This window comes from Talpa europaea, assembly GCF_964194135.1.
Source record: "Talpa europaea genome assembly, chromosome: 6".
NCBI lineage: Eukaryota > Metazoa > Chordata > Mammalia > Eulipotyphla > Talpidae > Talpa > Talpa europaea.
The window spans coordinates 117149830-117166710 of NC_140072.1; the positions used below are offsets into that span (position 1 = coordinate 117149830).

The following is a 16881-nucleotide window of genomic DNA, read 5'->3' on the forward strand; positions in this document are numbered from 1 at the left end:
TAAACAAGTCACTTAGTTTCCCTTTAACTGTTTCCTGGTCAGTCAAATTGAAAAATTAATATTTCCTTATCTCTCAGTCCCAAAGACATACTGTGAAGATTTAATTGGCAAGGGGAAAACCTAAGAGTGTGACTTCACATTTAAGAAAATGAAGTAAGAAATTAGAAAGTACAAATATTCAAAAGAAATAACACACATGAAGTAATTTGGAAAATTATGCCCTACTGTACAAACATCAGAAAACACTAAGGGAAAAACCTACTACACAATTCCTACTATATTGGTTACATTATTTTTATTTAAAAAAAAGTTGAATTCTATAGAATGTTCTTCCCACCTGAGCCCTGGACACATCAGAGCAGGCACCACAAATGAGCTCTCTGGGATCATAATCATCTCCTTGCCCAGCTTCTGCATCACAGCGAGCTTCACCACCAAAATATGCCTATGGAGAGAACACATTTAGATTACAACAGGAAAAGAGAAAAGGCTGCATTAAGCGATAAGTGTGAAGTGAAAGTGAGAACAAGAGCTGTGAGAAAATATTATTGTCTACCAGGAACCTCCTTGCAATGCCAAGAGGATGTCCATATTGTTGCCTGTAGGACAGATCAGGGTAAGAAATAAAGCTGTTTCAATTCTGGAATGGACTCATGTTTATAGTAGGAAGTTCTAATACCGCACTATCAAAGCAAAATAACAAAAGGATGTAAAAAAATATATATATATAAATAAAATATTCAAAATAAATACCAAGAATAGGTTATAGAGTAGTAAAGAGAAACTGCTTTTCTAGGTCAAATTTCGAGTAAATGTTCTCATTTCAAAATTTTAAATAATGTATTCCCTTAACTGCTTTAAAAAATGCCTAAGATGCCCCAAATTTTAATACTATAGAAATAAAATTTTGCCTAACATAAATGTTAGTACAGAATTATAATCTCTGAGGGCTAGTGGGGAAAAAACAATATTGATATATAACATTTTTTTGAAGGAAAGGCGAATTTGATAATTCTATTCAGAATACTGCTCCAGTTACAAAGCTACATTATATGCAAGAACTGAACAGTATTCAAAATAGACACTTGAATAAATGAAATGTCATGATGAATAATTTATCTGTATTTGCTCTGGGCACAAAATAAAAGAGGTCAATTTTAATTGGGGCAATCTGTATGCATGACATGTTCCACAGCTAAAAGACTATGTCCTTAATTGAGGATAAACAAGATGAGTCAATATAAATCTATTATTTGTACTAAAAAAACAGGTCAAAAGACAGGCTCCATTGATACAGAGGTTAGGAACAGCCTTCTACTAGCTAAATATGGCATCAGAAGTATTTCTTTTGTCCTGGGATCTCTTCTTTATTCCAGATATTTCACTTTTCTATAACCCTGCTTGATTTCCTACACATTTGACTATTATCCCTCTGGTAGCACAATATTCATTTATGATGTTTACTACATTAAACTCACAGAAATATTTTCTTTGAAATAATAAGTTTCTCAAATACACATTAGTGGTCTCTCCTTGCTGTATGAATCTTCATTCCTTTTCTGGCTCTCCTCTACTTAGCCTTCCATTTATTATCTTTATTTTCATCTTGTTCCAGTGGGAGACTATGTATTTGTTGACTCCCTTTACATGTTTATTCATTTCCTAAATAACCTATTATCTAGTAAGTGAAAGTATTAGAGATAAACAAACAAACAAAAAAACAGTTTCTGTTATCAAGAAACTTCTCAAGTGGGGAGGAGACTAGCCAACCAAAAATCACAATGCAGAAAGAGTGCAATAATGGATTCATGTAAGATGCCCAAATCATGCGGTGGTGGTGCAGCACTTTATAGGGGAGATGAATCCAGAGGCAAGAAGTTAGATTTGGCTTTGCAGATGAGCATGTGTGCCTGGTGGGTGGCAGGTGCAGAGGAGGAGGTAGAGAAGATAACCTATGAAGAGAAATAGATTCTGCAATGGCATGCAGGTGGTAGTGGTGAACAAACATGGCCAAGTTTGGGGAACTGCGCATTGTTCAGTATTTTGTAGAATGCAGCACAAGTATTAGCATATTAGGAGATGAGACTGGAGACTGTTGTTGCAGGATTATAAGCAGAAGAGTAACACAATCAGGTCTGAGATCTAGAAATATTAATCTACTAGCAGCAGTGTAAGTATCAAGGATAGAATGGAGGGGTTAGGTGCTCCACACAAGGAGTACAGTAAGAAGGTTACTAAATTACCAATGAAATGATTAGGGCTGCTGAAGATGGACTAGGGAGAAAAAATGGACTTAAACATTTAAAGATAGAACTGACAAGATTTTGTGAGTAAAGACTGGGGACTGAGAGTCAAAGTGGATGAATATAACATTAGATGTGTGAACTTTGAAGTATCTTTGAGAAATCCAAATGTCTAGTAGGAAGTTGGATATGTGTATGCACATTGCAAATATTTTGGAAGGTCAGATGGTAGACAAAAGCATGGATGAATAAGAGGTCATCAAAGGCGAACCCAGCAGAAGGCTCACCAAGGAGACAGAGGTAAGCTGGGAGGCTTGCCCATGCTGGGCGCCTTCTAGCCTGCAGTTCCAGCCCAGAGGGGAGCAGCACCCACCGCTGGGGCAGACCGGGCGTGCAGGGGAGCACGTTGGGGAGCACGTTCCCGCATCGCCATTTTGCAGCAGGGACCTTTCTTGCTGGAGACTGTGTGAACCCAGCAGAAGGCTCACCAAGGAGACAGAGGTAAGCTGGGAGGCTTGCCCATGCTGGGCGCCTTCTAGCCTGCAGTTCCAGCCCAGAGGGGAGCAGCACCCACCGCTGGGGCAGACCGGGCGTGCAGGGGAGCGCGTCCCTGGCACCGGCATTTTGCAGCAGGGACCTTTCTTGCTGTAGACTGTGTGAACCCAGAAGAAGGCTCACCTAGGAGACAGAGGTAAGCTGGGAGGCTTGCCCATGCCGGGCACCTTCTAGCCTGCAATTCCAGCCCAGAGGAGAGCAGCACCCACCGCTGGGGCAGACCAGGCGTGCAGGGGAGCGCGTCCCCTGCACTGGCATTTTGCAGCAGGGACCTTTCTTGCTGGAGACTGTGTGAACCCAGCAGAAGGCTCACCGAGGAGACAGAGCAGGGACCTTTCTTTGCTGGAGACTTGTGAACCCAGCAGAAGTTCCCCAGAGGAGCCAGTGGTGAGCTGGGAAGGTCGCCCAAGATGCCGGCCAGCACCAGCAACACAGTGTCACAAGGAATACGGCAAATTAAAAAACAGGCAGTAGGGAGTAGAAAAACCACATGCAACCCAGCAACTCCTCAGCAAAAAAGCACACCGCAAAAAGAAAACCATCTACCAGATGGCAATGACAGTAACTTGGAAGAACTTCTGAGCCTTCCAGATAGAGAATTTAAAATTGCTGTGATTAAAAAACTGACAGAAGTCATAAAGGAAAACAATGATAAGGGGAAAATAATTAATGACCAGAAGAATGAAATTGAGTCCCTAAAGAGGGAAGTAAAAGAAATGCAGGAGATCAAAGAATTAATGGAGACGCTAAAGAACTCTGGGAAAAGCAATGAAAGCAGAATAGATGAAATGGAAGAACGAATAAGTACTCTTGAAGACACAGAAATAAAAAGAACTAAAACAGAAAAGGAAGGAGAAGTACGAAGGAAAAAGACCGAAGAAAGACTTCGGGAACTATCTGACTCCATGAGGAAAGGAAATATAAGAGTTATAGGAATCCCAGAAGGAGAGGAGAGAGATGTAGGAACAGAGAAAATATTCATGGATATAATTGAAGAGAACTTCCCAAACGCGAAGAAGGATCTGAAAATTGATATACAAGAAGCAAGAAGAACACCAAACTTCCATGACGAAAGGAAAAATACAGCAAGACACATAATAGTAAAGCTCCCAAGAATCCAAGACAAGGAAAAAATGATGAAACTAACAAGAGGGAAGAAACAGATAACATTCAAAGGGAAACCAATCAGACTGACATCAGACTTCTCTGAAGAAACACTACGGGCAAGGAGAGAGTGGAGGGACATAGTCAACAGACTCCAAGAAAACAGATGCCAACCAAGAATACTCTATCCCGCAAAGCTCTCCTTCCTCTTTGAAGAAAGAATATGGACCTTCCCAGACAAACAGAAACTCCGGAATTTCATTAAAACTAAACCCCCACTCCAAAAAATACTACAAGGAGTCCTAAAGCCAGAACCTCAGAGGGACGAATAACAACAAAAGAAGGCCAAAGAAAGTTATTAAAAGAATAAATAAATAAAATCAAAGGAAAGACAAACACAATGGCAAATACAGATGCTAACATATCAATACTAACTCTAAATGTAAATGGACTAAACTCTCCAATAAAAAGACACAGAGTTGCAGGCTGGATTAAAAAACAAAACCCAACCTTTTGCTGTCTCCAGGAAACACATTTAGCTGCAAAAGATAAAAATAGACTCAAAGTTAAAGGATGGAAAACAATTCTACAAGCAAATGGACCAAAAAAGAAGGCAGGAACAGCTATACTCATATCAGATAAAACAGATTTCAAACTTAAAAAGATAAAAAGAGACCCCAGTGGTCATTACATTATGATCAAGGGGACAATACTTCAAGAAGAAATAACACTCATTAACATATATTCACCAAACGAAGGAGCACCAAAATATATCAGACAACTATTGGCATCTCTGAAAACAGACATCAGAGAAAACACATACGTAGTGGGAGACTTCAACACACCACTATCAACAATGGATAGATCAACAAGACAAAAAATAAGTAAAGACACTAAAGCTCTAAATAAGGATCTAGAGTGCTTGGGCTTAACAGACATATATAGAACACTAAACCCAAAGAAATCTGAGTATACATTTTTCTCAAGCGCACACGGATCATTCTCTAGGATCGATCATATACTGGGGCACAAGACAAACATCAACAGATACACCAAGATTGAAATCATTATCAACCATCTTTTCTGACCATGAAGGCATCAAACTAGAAATAAACCATAAAAAGAAGGCAAGGTACTCTCCTACCTCGTGGAGATTGAAACCCACACTACTGGAAGTCCACTGGACTAACGAGGAGATAAAAGAAGAAATTAAAAAATTCTTTGAATTGAATGACAAGGAGGACACCAATTTCCTAAATGTATGGGATGCAGCAAAAGCAGTAATAAGAGGAAAATATATAGCAATAGATGCTCACATCAAGAAACAAGAAAAACTCAAAGAAACAACCTAATCTCGAAGCTCAAAGATCTAGAAAAAGAACAACAAAAAAACCCCAAAACCAGTAGAAGAAAAGAAATAATAAAAACCAAAGCAGAAATAAATGAAATCGAAACTAAAAAAACAATCCAAAAGATCAATGAAACCAAGAGCTGGTTCTTCGAAAAAATAAATAAAATAGATAAACCCCTAGCCAGGCTCACAAGGGCAAAAAGGGAGAAAGCACAAATAAATAGGATAATAAATGAAAGAGGAGAAATCACAACAGACACAGCAGAAATCAAAAGAATAATTAATAACTACTATGAACAGTTATATGGAAACAAGTTCAACAATCTAGAGGAGATGGACAAATTCCTACAACTCTACAATCACCCAAAGCTAGATAAAGAAGAAATAGAACACCTAAACAGACCAATTACAATTAGCGAAATTGAAATGGTAATCAAAAACCTCCCCAAAAACAAAAGCCCAGGACCTGATGGATTTACAAATGAATTCTACCAAACATTCAGAGACGAATTAGTGCCTATCCTTCACAAACTCTTCCAAAAAATTGAGAAGGAAGGGACAATACCAAACACGTTCTATGAAGCCAACATTACACTAATACCAAAACTGAACAAGGACAACACAAAAAAAGAAAACTATAGGCCAATCTCCCTAATGAACACGATGCAAAAATCCTCAATAAAATTTTAGCTATCAGAATCCAACAGTGTATCCATAAGGTAATTCACCACGACCAAGTAGGATTCATTCCAGGGACACAAGGATGGTTTAACATCCGAAAATCAATCAATGTTATCCAACACATCAACAAAAAGAAATATAAAAACCATATGATAATATCAATAGATGCTGAGAAAGCTTTCGACAAAGTGCAACACCCATTCATGATAAAAGCCCTTGAAATTCTTGGGATACAAGGAACGTACCTCAACATCATAAAGGCCATATATGACAAGCCAACAGCCAGTATCATTCTCAATGGTGAAAAGCTGAAAGCAATTCCATTAAGATCTGGAACAAGACAAGGATGTCCACTTTCACCACTGCTTTTCAATATAATACTGGAAGTCCTAGCCAGAGCAATAAGACAAGAGAAAGACATCCAAGGAATCCAAATAGAAAAAGAAGAAGTCAAACTATCACTCTTTGCAGATGATATGATAATATACATAGAGAACCCCAAAAACTCCACAGAAAAACTAATTCAACTCATCAATCAGTTCAGTAAAGTGGCAGGATACAAAATCAACACGCAAAAGTCAGTAGCCTTCCAATATACAAACAATAAATCTGAAGAAGAAGAAATCAAAAAAACCATCCCTTTTATTATTGAAACAAAAAAAATCAAATATTTGGGAATAAATCTAACAAAAGAGGTAAAGGACCTATACAAAGAAAACTATAAAACACTGTTAAAAGAAATAGAAAAACATCCCCTGCTCATGGATTGGGAGAATAAACATTATTAAAATGGCCATCCTTCCAAAAGCAATATACAGATTCAATGCTATTCCAATCAAAATTTCAATGTCATTCTTCAAAGAAATAGAACAATTATTGATGAAATTCATATGGAATCACAAAAAACCCCGAATAGCCAAAGCTCTCCTGAAAAAAAAAAAAGAAGGGAATGGAGGCATCAAACTCCCAGACTTCAAACTCTACTACAAAGCCATAATCATCAAAACTGCATGGTATTGGAACAAGAACAGGCATACAGACCAATGGAATCGAATAGAAAATCCAGAAATAAACCCACAGATTTATGGTCAACTAATATTTGACAAAGGAGCAAAGACTATGCATTGGAGCAAAGAAAGTTTGTTCAATAAATGGTGCTGGGAAAACTGGGTCGCTACATGCAAAAGAATGAAGCTTGACCACTACCTCACACCATATACAAAAATCAACTCAAAATGGATTAAAGAACTAGACATGAGACCTGAAACCATAAAATACATAGAAGGAAATATAGGCGAAACACTACGTGATTTGCACATCAAAGACATCTTTACAGACACATCACCCAAAGCAGTGATAGTGAAGGCAAAGATCAACAGCTGGGACTACATCAAATTAAAGAGCTTCTGCACAGCGAAAGAGACAATAACAAAAACAAAGAGAAACCCCCCAACTGGGAGAAAATTTTTGCACACAACACTAATGATAAAGGACTGATCACAAAAATCTGCAAAGAGCTGATGAGACTCAACAACAACAAAGAAAATAATCCAGTCAAAAAATGGACAGAGGAGCTAAAAAGAAACTTCTCTGAAGAGGAAATGCGAATGGCCAACAGGCATATGAAAAAATGTTCAATATCACTTGCAATCAGGGAAATGCAAATCAAAGCTACCATGAGATACCATCTTACACCAGTGAGAATGGCACATATTAAAAAAACTAGCAACAACAAATGTTGGCGAGGGTGTGGAGAAAAAGGAACTCTTCTGCACTGTTGGTGGGAGTGCAAACTGGTCCAACCACTATGGAGAGCTGTGTGGAGATTTCTGGACCTACTAAACATAGAGCTTCCACAGGATCCAGCAATTCCACTCCTAGGTATTTACCCAAAGAACACAGAAACATCAATTCCAAAGAACACCTGCACCCCTATGTTTATAGCAGCACTGTTTACAATAGCTAAGCTTTGGAAACAACCCAAATGCCCAAAAATAGATGACTGGATCAAGAAGATGTGGTACATATATACCATGGAATATTACTCAGCATTCAAAAAAGATAAACACATGCAATTTGCAGCAACATGGATGGCGCTGGAAGGGATCATGCTCAGTGAAATAAGCCAAAAAGAAAAAGAAAAATACCGGATGGTCTCACTCATAGCAGGAATCTAGAAAACTTAAATAAGGGACCAGGAAAATGAATAACTATAAGAAAGTGAAAATCAAAATCAACAAAAACTATGAACCAGAGACACTTTTTGGGGTGTGGGGGGCGGGAGGGGAGGGATTGGGGTCAGAAAAAAAAATAAAAATGAACGATGTAAAAAAAAAAATATTAAAAAAAAAAAAAGAGGTCATCAAAGGCAAGGAGGTCTTAGCAGGGTAGAATGGGGGGCTGAGAAAACAAATTTGTAAGGGGTGGGTAATTGGAAAGAAGCCTTATGAAGGAGCTGAGGATGAATGACCAGAAAGGAAAGAGGGTATCAAAACTGAGTGAAGGGTGCAGAATTTTAAAGAGCAAAGTATAAGAACTTTATTTAAGAACCAACTGGATTTGGCAAAAGGAGGTTATTAGTGATGGAAAACAGCTTACAGTCAGAAATATTACATATTTTGGAAATAGTTTGTATAGATTAAAAAATATGCATATTCATCCTGAAATGCAGTACCAAACTTTCTCATTTTAAACTTCAAATTTAAGACATAAGAATAATTACATACATTTAAACAATTAACTTCTTAATCACATAGGTAATCTCAAGTTCTCAAAAATTCTTAGTATACTTTATAGCATACCTTTCCGCATTTGTAACAGACATAATATGCATATCTATTCATGGCATAGCCAGCTGGATCATTATAGAATCTCACACCAGGAGTTGTGATAGCTTCACTTTTATGCAGACCTTCATACTCCAATCTCATTAAGGCTTTTCTTCTGACATCTTCATAAAGTTCTTTTATTGGATCAAGGAGGTCTTTTAAAACTATATGATTTATTTTGTTCTGAAATATAAAACATGAACATTTTTAACAGAATGTGTACCTAAGTGCCAAGTGCTATGCTAGGTGGTAACCAGACAGTAAGTATTTTCTAAATAAAATGCCATTTAAAAATAATCCTATAGGGCCTCCCCGGTGGCACAGCGGTTGAGCGCTGGGTTGCGAAGCTGCCCGCAGCCTCTGCAGCGCCGGTTCGATCCCCGGCTGCTCCCCGGTCACCGGAGGATGGTCCCACATGGCGTGCAGACTTCAACTGACGCCTGCTGCTCCCCTCAGCAGTGTACTTTGGTCCTTCTGCCTGTTCTGCTCCCTGTTCTGACTCTGGTGAATTCTCTCACCCTCCTGCGCTCTGACTGTACCCAGTGCTTGTATGTATAAATAAATAAATAAATCTTTAAAAAAAAATCCTATAAAGTCTTCACAAGCTTTTATTTCCCCAAGAGCAGGGAAAATGGGAGCAAACAGGGCAGAATATGAAAATTCCATTGTATTAACTTTATCTGTGAGTCTTAAATATATCTCTTGCTGCTTTAGTTTGGCAATGAAAGATTGTTGCCGTATCTAAAGCACATTCTGTGTGTTTGCGTGTTGCTGACGGGACTGGTATGTGTGAGTGTGTGCGGAGGGGTGGGTTGGTACTGATTTCTTGGCATAGGGTAAAATGTCAGGGGGTAGAAATGAGTACCTGGAATGGAGAGAGCAGAAACTGATTGGGTTGGTGATGAAAAAGTAAGGTGCCACATATGGTGCAGTAGACCTCTCCTGTCTCGCACCTCTTAGCAGTGTATTCCAGTAAATCTGCCTGTTCAGCTCCCTACTTTGTCTCTCGTGAATACTTTCACCCTGCACCTCTGGTCTACACCCCAGTTCTTCTACACATAAATAAATAAAATTAATAAAATAAAATAAATAGGCAGTAGATAACTTCTGAATCTTGCCATACCTTGCAAATGGGACAGGATATAAATCCAAATGTTATCCTTGGACCAAGCCATCTGTTTTCCAAAACTCGTCGACAGCACTGTAAGTGGAATACATGACTACAATCCAGCTTAAATAAAGAAAAGAGAAAGGTATAAGCAAATATTACAATGACAAACACTTAAGTAACTGGCAAATTTTTCAATTTAAGGTGTTACTAAAAAACAGGTAAGAGAAAAATAAATTTAGTACGATGAAATTTTAGTGCTTTCTAATGTTCACAGGACATTACTTAGTCTTCAATTTTCCCCATTTTTTTTACTATTACATATTAAATGCCACCTTATAGAATAAGGTGGGTTAGAGAGAAATGAAAAATTATTAAATTTTATATCTCACAGAATGAAGAAACTACTGATTCAAAGATTTAATATTGATTTTTGAGATTTCATAATCTTGGGCTCACAAGAATTGAAAATATAAATTAGCAACTAATAAAAGTTGAGAAATTATGTATAGATAAGTTACTTAATAGTATAAAATAACATTCTAGATTTTGAAAATTAAGATGTGTGTTGCTACAGGGTAATGTTTTTTCCTTCCTTATGAACATTTTATAAATTCTATTGATTATGTTAATTGTATAGATTCACACAAATTACAAATTATAACTAAGCACACAAAATAGAAATAGAATATAAAAAGATATCACTTGCTTTTCACTAAATTGTTACCTATTAATGGTACATTTCTTTCCCAATGATACAGAAAAGAGTCAACCATTTGATTATTAGACAAATATATTTCCCAGTTTAAAATCAAGACAGTTAATACTTTAAAAGCCGAGACAACCTGGATGGCTGGTGCTGCTGAGAGTGCTTCAGTGAAACAGATCATGCACATGTCATCAGCATCTTGCTTCAGTGTTGTGGCATTTTTATCACAACCGTGTAGACAGGGCAGACAATGCTCTTCGTTTTTAACACCTCCACATGGATGGCCACAAGGATGTGTCTTACTACAGGCTATCTTAGCATATTCCTATTAAAGATGAATTATATGAATTATAATGGCACATAAAATATCAAAGAATGCACATATCCTGGTAATTACTTCCATTACATTAATTTTCCTGGATATTTTCCCACAGAAAATAAATGTTAAGGATAAGAAACCAGAAAGTAAAGGTATTTACTCTTTGTTTGAATATAAGAGGATTATTAATAAAGCCTACTTTTCTTTTAGTGTCATTAAAACATATATTCAACATAAAGGGACTGCTGATAAAAAGTGAATTACAATTCTAATATATTTGTTATGCGCAGCCATGAAGGAAAAAAATTCCTGCCATACAATCTCCCAATCACAATCCATCCCCATGCCAAAATGGGGTTTTAAAAAAATACAGGTATCTTTATGTGAATTCCACCCAAATTTGTGTTAAGTGAGTTAAGAACTCCAAAAAATACAAATAGCATGAAATGTATATAAGTGTTTATAATGAGTGTACACATTCGTATAACTGTTTAAGTACTGAAAGGTTATTTTCAAGAAATATGTAAATAAAGTATTCAATAAAGTAGTAAAATATGAGGCAAAGGAAATACAGTCTATAGATTTTTTGCTGTTTTTAGTAGACATAAATATAAATATATATGATGATAGTAGTTAAGAAACACAGAGTCTGAAAGTTTGAGAGCCTTATCTGATCCATTCTCTAACTTTGATAAAGCACTGAACTCTTGACATGGGTAACTTACTAATTTAGAAAACTCCAGCATCCCTGGAGTGATGCGGAGTTCAAACTTATTTATATGAAGTAAAGGTGTCATGAGGGAATACATGTTATTACTTATGGGGATGACCAACTATCTACTCACTTGGCAATCTGCATCAGAACAAACGCTGCCCACAGCAGATAACTCTGTTCCACTCCTGGAACCACAGAAGCGGCACGCTTCTGAGCTACTTGTGGTGGGCTTGCCTAGGTTAGAGCAGAAAAAGAAAAATTTACCTTAATGATATAATTTCTATATATTTTAATATAATTAATTAAAACATAAACTAGGTTTGTATCAGTTGCCATCAGTGGGAAATCAGCCTGGTAGTCTTACAGCTGAACAATTGTGAGCTCCTTAATTACAAAGTAAATAATCATGCACAGGCACACACACAAGAAATTAAAAATCTATTTGAAAATCAAATACATTTCTTAACAGGATTGTTTATACTTTTTCTATAGAAAGAGTCTTTTTTAGCAATATATTTTTAGTAAAGACAGCAGACTCAGCATATATCACAAGTTCTCCCACCACAAAAGCACAATACCAGACAACAGCAATAAAATAAAAATACACAGGACAAAGAGGAATCTTTAAGTGTTTTTCCATAAGATAAAATTATAATACTTCCCATTCAAGTAACTAGCAACAAAAAAGCAACTGGAAAAGGAACTTAAATGAAATAGTTAATATTGAATTCAGCAATATTCATAGAAAATAAGCTTTAAGAGGATGTTTTATATCATGAATGCAAGGATAGTTCTCATTAGAACATTTTTTAATGTAATACATGATACAGATAGGTTATTGAGGAAAAATAATGAGTTTTGAACAAAAAAGACCATGCTTTTATAACATGAAAAGTTACTCATATTTAGAGTTATATTCTTTAGACTTATACTTAACTCCAATATTAGAAATGTGTGTCAGTGCAGCACATGGCAGACTACAGAGGTGCTGAAAATTGATAATTTGTAAGTTTCAATGTAAGTTTAAGCTTGGAACATACTAGAAAATTTACTTTTAAGTGAAAAGCAAAATGAAAAGTTGGATGTTTTGGAGACAAAATACCCAACGTCACACAGCTAATGAATAGTAACCCGGGTTTCCTGACTTTTAGCCTAAAGTCTATTAAATATAATAATAGTAATCAATGACATCATAATTATATATCAGAATACACTAAAAATTATCCACATTGAATCATTAAACTAATAGTTACTTTAAACATAATCAGTAGACATGGTGAAATCTTTTGTTAAAGGCATGGTTCAATCTTAAATTCCTTTTTTACCTGTGTGTTCTCTAAATTCCACCATTGCCTTCATTGTTTTAGAATCTGCTAGTGCCATCAACCAAAACAATTTTGTTCTACCACAGCCTTCATGAAGATCAACTTTTATAGCTTCTTCTTCTTCTTTGAAGACCTATTGTTTCATTAAAGGGAAAAATATATCCATTTATCACTCTGAAAGAAGACATATCAAATTTAACTATTCAATAATTATAATAATAATAATGGTTTTATTTACTAAGCACTTCAAGAAGTTTTTGTCTTTAATATTCACAACAGTACTCTTTTTTTTTTTTTTTTAATGTGGAAACTAAACCTCGGAGAAGTGAAACAACTGCTTGATTTATAGTTGGTAAATGAAACAGGAACTCCATGGAGGTCTTTGATTTCAAAGTCCATTTTTTTTTTCATTACACCAAGTCTCCTTCCCATATCTATTACAAAATCTATTTCCAATCTATGCTCAAGATACTGTTGTGTGTGTGAAGAGAGAAATCTTCACCTGTCTCTGATGAGTTTTGGTTCGCCGATGAAGATGAAGGAATCTGTCACAGTCAGTACATAAATTTCCACATACGTTGCATAAAATGATTGCTGCTGTTTCTCCATCATCATGGTTATCACACATAGGCTAAAGTAAGACATTTCCATAGTTACATCAGGTTAACAAGAAAGTCTCATACGTTCATACACATCGAACATAATTTATTTACACAATAACATTGCTCTCCTGAAGTCCTTTAAAAATACCAATGTCCCAATTCAATGATTAATAAAATAAACGTATATTTTGCTTATTGAGTTTAGAAATTGTCTTGCCATGATAGTCAAACATTCTGTGTGTTTATGAAGAAATGATTTAGTTTTGAACATACATAAGAAAACGCTGAAAGGCTTATCTAGCTTATCAAATCTATTTTAAGTACACTTGTGAATAAATAGATGTAATGTTGCTTATTTTATTATGTTATGTCCTTCTGATTATATTAAAGTATAAAACATAGATACAGTATCAGGCTAAAACCAAATTTTGGTATGATGCAACATAACTCAGAGGAGAAAGCTCTTTTATTGAATTAAAACCCATATATACTATAAGAAGGGACCCTTATTAGATGAACTCAGGCACCATGATACAAATTTTTTCTACTAATTGTGTATTTTACCTTGCTGAGTTTAAAAAATACATTACTAAGTTAATGCTTACTGTAAAGAAAAACAATGTAAGTCAAAAAAATCTTATCTTACCATTTGTTTTTGCTGCCCATCTTTCCCCATCCATCTCCCTGAGGATAGGCGATCTACATGATCCTGGTCAAGAACACACAATGATGCTAGAGCAAGCCAGAGCTGTTGGAAGGAAAGGCTGTTTATACCACTGAATTTTTAGGGGAGACTTACTGGTACATTACAAATAAAATAGGTAGGTTATAAATAAAATGCTGACTGTCTGACACATCAAAATAGCTTAATAAGTGCTAGCTGAATTTGAAACTACATAGACACCTGTGATACTCAAGTTTGTGTATCAGACATACATGCTCACTACTACATGCCATGTAGAGAGTAGGCACCTCAGTAGTATTTACTGAATTAATGAATAAATGTTGCTGTGATGAATTATTGTTTTTTTACCTGACATATAAATTATCCTTATTGGTCTATATGTAAACAATAGATCAATAAATGAATTACATATTTAATATAGCAATGCTTCCTACAAATTTTTCTATCTACTATCATCTGCCTGAGTTATAAGTTCCAAAGAAGGTGGCACACAATGGTTTTTTAATTTTGCACGGTCATATGAGCAGTTATGACATACTACATTCTTTCAGATAACAACATATCCTTGAAGTCTCTTATGAGCTCTAATTATGGCCAAACACAAACTTGGTATACTTTGTTGGAAATAAGTAAATGCCTAATAAACTTTAGAAAACTGCTTTCAAAAGTCACTTGAAAGTTTTTGAGGTTTAAAGGGTTTCAGTTTTACCAGTTTTACACAGGTTTAAAGGGTTTCAGTTTTCTTACATTACTAAGAAAAAAAGAAAATTACTTAATTGTCTCAACTCTAAAAAGTGCATTAAATGTCACTGGACATAAAGACTAAGAATTTGGAAAAATAGGGAAGAAAAGTACGTAAGGAGAAAGGGGTGCAGAAAGAAAAGAAAGCATTCATGGTAGGAAAGTTACTGTAAGAAGGACTGCTTCAGAAGCCAGTCACTGAGCAGCATAGCATAAACTGGTTTTATTCTGCCCTATGGAAATGCAATTTATCTTCTTTCCCAGACTTCGATGATTAACATAAGCAATTCCTATCAATGCTAACTTCTTTCCAATGCTGCCACATTGCCTTGCTTTAAGGATATATCAACCTGTGGGCCATGAAATTTGGTAGGTTACAAATTACTAAATTTCTTTCATTTGAAGAATGCAATCCCATGTCCAAAGAGATTCTTATGTAATTTTTACTTTTTTTTAAAAGCAAACATACTTTTTGCTTTTTAAAGTAAAGCCTCTATATCCAAAAAGTAGGCTAGAGTTTCTCTACTTTAGGATAATGGGTCACAGCAAAAGGAGTAGGCAGGGGTTTTTGTCTTTGAAGGACCTTCAGTCTATCATAGCATAATTGAACTAATACTAAATTTTACTGTGGTCAGCTATAATAAATACATCATCAGTAAGATAAATATATTGACATATAAAGTATAAATTGTTAAATGTCTTTTCTAACCAGTATATCATTAACTTCCTAAATAATTTAGAAATATGTGATAAAAAACACATAAAAGAGAACATTAATGGTCATCATATTTAGTAATTCAAAATTACACTCCTCTAGATAATGAACAGATCTCCAAAAGTTTCTGTAAGGCCTAGCACAGAGTCCTTCATGTTTTTCCAATAAGTAAAATATTTGGTTAAAAAAAAAGTGGAATAAGCTGATTTATTGATCATAGCTTGTTCAAACCCACAAGTGACAAAGAATGTATTGCAACAATACAGACCAAATGTTAAAAACAAAACAAAACAAACAAAAAACCCTACCCTAGTTGTTGCAATACATCTCACTGGAGATCTAAATTCTTCCTCCATCTTGGTCAAGGCAATGATGGTTTCTGCAATGGCATTTTTTGTCACTCGGGACCATGCTTCTGACAGATGACCCTATTGAACAGGACAGAATAACTTAATAAGAAAAAAGAAACATATAATCAGAGTAGTAAATTCTGTCCTCTAAATAACCCCTCATGAAAATAAAAAGATCTGTATATAACAAGACCATGAATTAAAGAACAAGGGACATAGACTTTTAAAATAAAAGTCCTTCACAACCCTGTCAAAAATTCAACCTCTAATCACTATTTTGATGATTCAAAAGAAAAGAAGAAAAATTTATGTTCTAAATACCTTTTCGTAGAATTCAAGGGCAATGTCTCTTATATAAAGAAAAAACATAACAAGTGTACTGAATGGTCTATGCTTGAGAAATTTTGATTAAGAAGCCTTTTATTTTACATAAAATTTATACAGGTAAGCAAACTGCTATAGATAACTATTACTGGAACACAAGAGCATAAAATATCATTTTTTGCTAATTTGATTTTTAATAAACATTAACAACTGACCACTACACAAGTTAAATATTCCCTAACATTAATCTTCAATGATTTTACCTAGTCAAAACCCTGAAAAGGGCTGAGAATGGAGAAAATTCTTCCATTTTTTGCAACTGAGTAAATGCCCATGCTGTTGGGGAAAGAGAACTTTCCATCTTCCAGAAAAATTCATGTTATCATTACTTGAAGGGGGTTGTTTAAATTCCTCCTTCAAAACGTTTTTTATCTACTCTACCATTCATTCCTGGAAGTGTAATAGAACAAGAGCAAACTAATGATATGGAGCAACGACTAAGAGCCAGACACTCTGAGGAGTAATC

At 35.5% G+C, this 16881-nt stretch overlaps 1 protein-coding gene across 2 annotated transcripts in view; it reads right to left on the minus strand.

Moving 5' to 3' along the window:
- MYCBP2 (MYC binding protein 2) overlaps window positions 1-16881 on the minus strand; it is a gene marked incomplete at both ends in the record, with an annotated part of 205740 nt that overhangs the window by 2997 nt on the left and 185862 nt on the right. For both annotated transcript variants that reach the window (XM_084234986.1, XM_084234987.1), the window contains 9 exons: window positions 338-445; window positions 8736-8945; window positions 9886-9993; window positions 10716-10904; window positions 11744-11847; window positions 12939-13071; window positions 13441-13569; window positions 14187-14288; window positions 15990-16109. In XM_084234986.1, coding sequence (XP_084091112.1) covers window positions 338-445; window positions 8736-8945; window positions 9886-9993; window positions 10716-10904; window positions 11744-11847; window positions 12939-13071; window positions 13441-13569; window positions 14187-14288; window positions 15990-16109 — 1203 coding nt within the window. The remainder of the gene's footprint in view (window positions 1-337; window positions 446-8735; window positions 8946-9885; window positions 9994-10715; window positions 10905-11743; window positions 11848-12938; window positions 13072-13440; window positions 13570-14186; window positions 14289-15989; window positions 16110-16881) is intronic.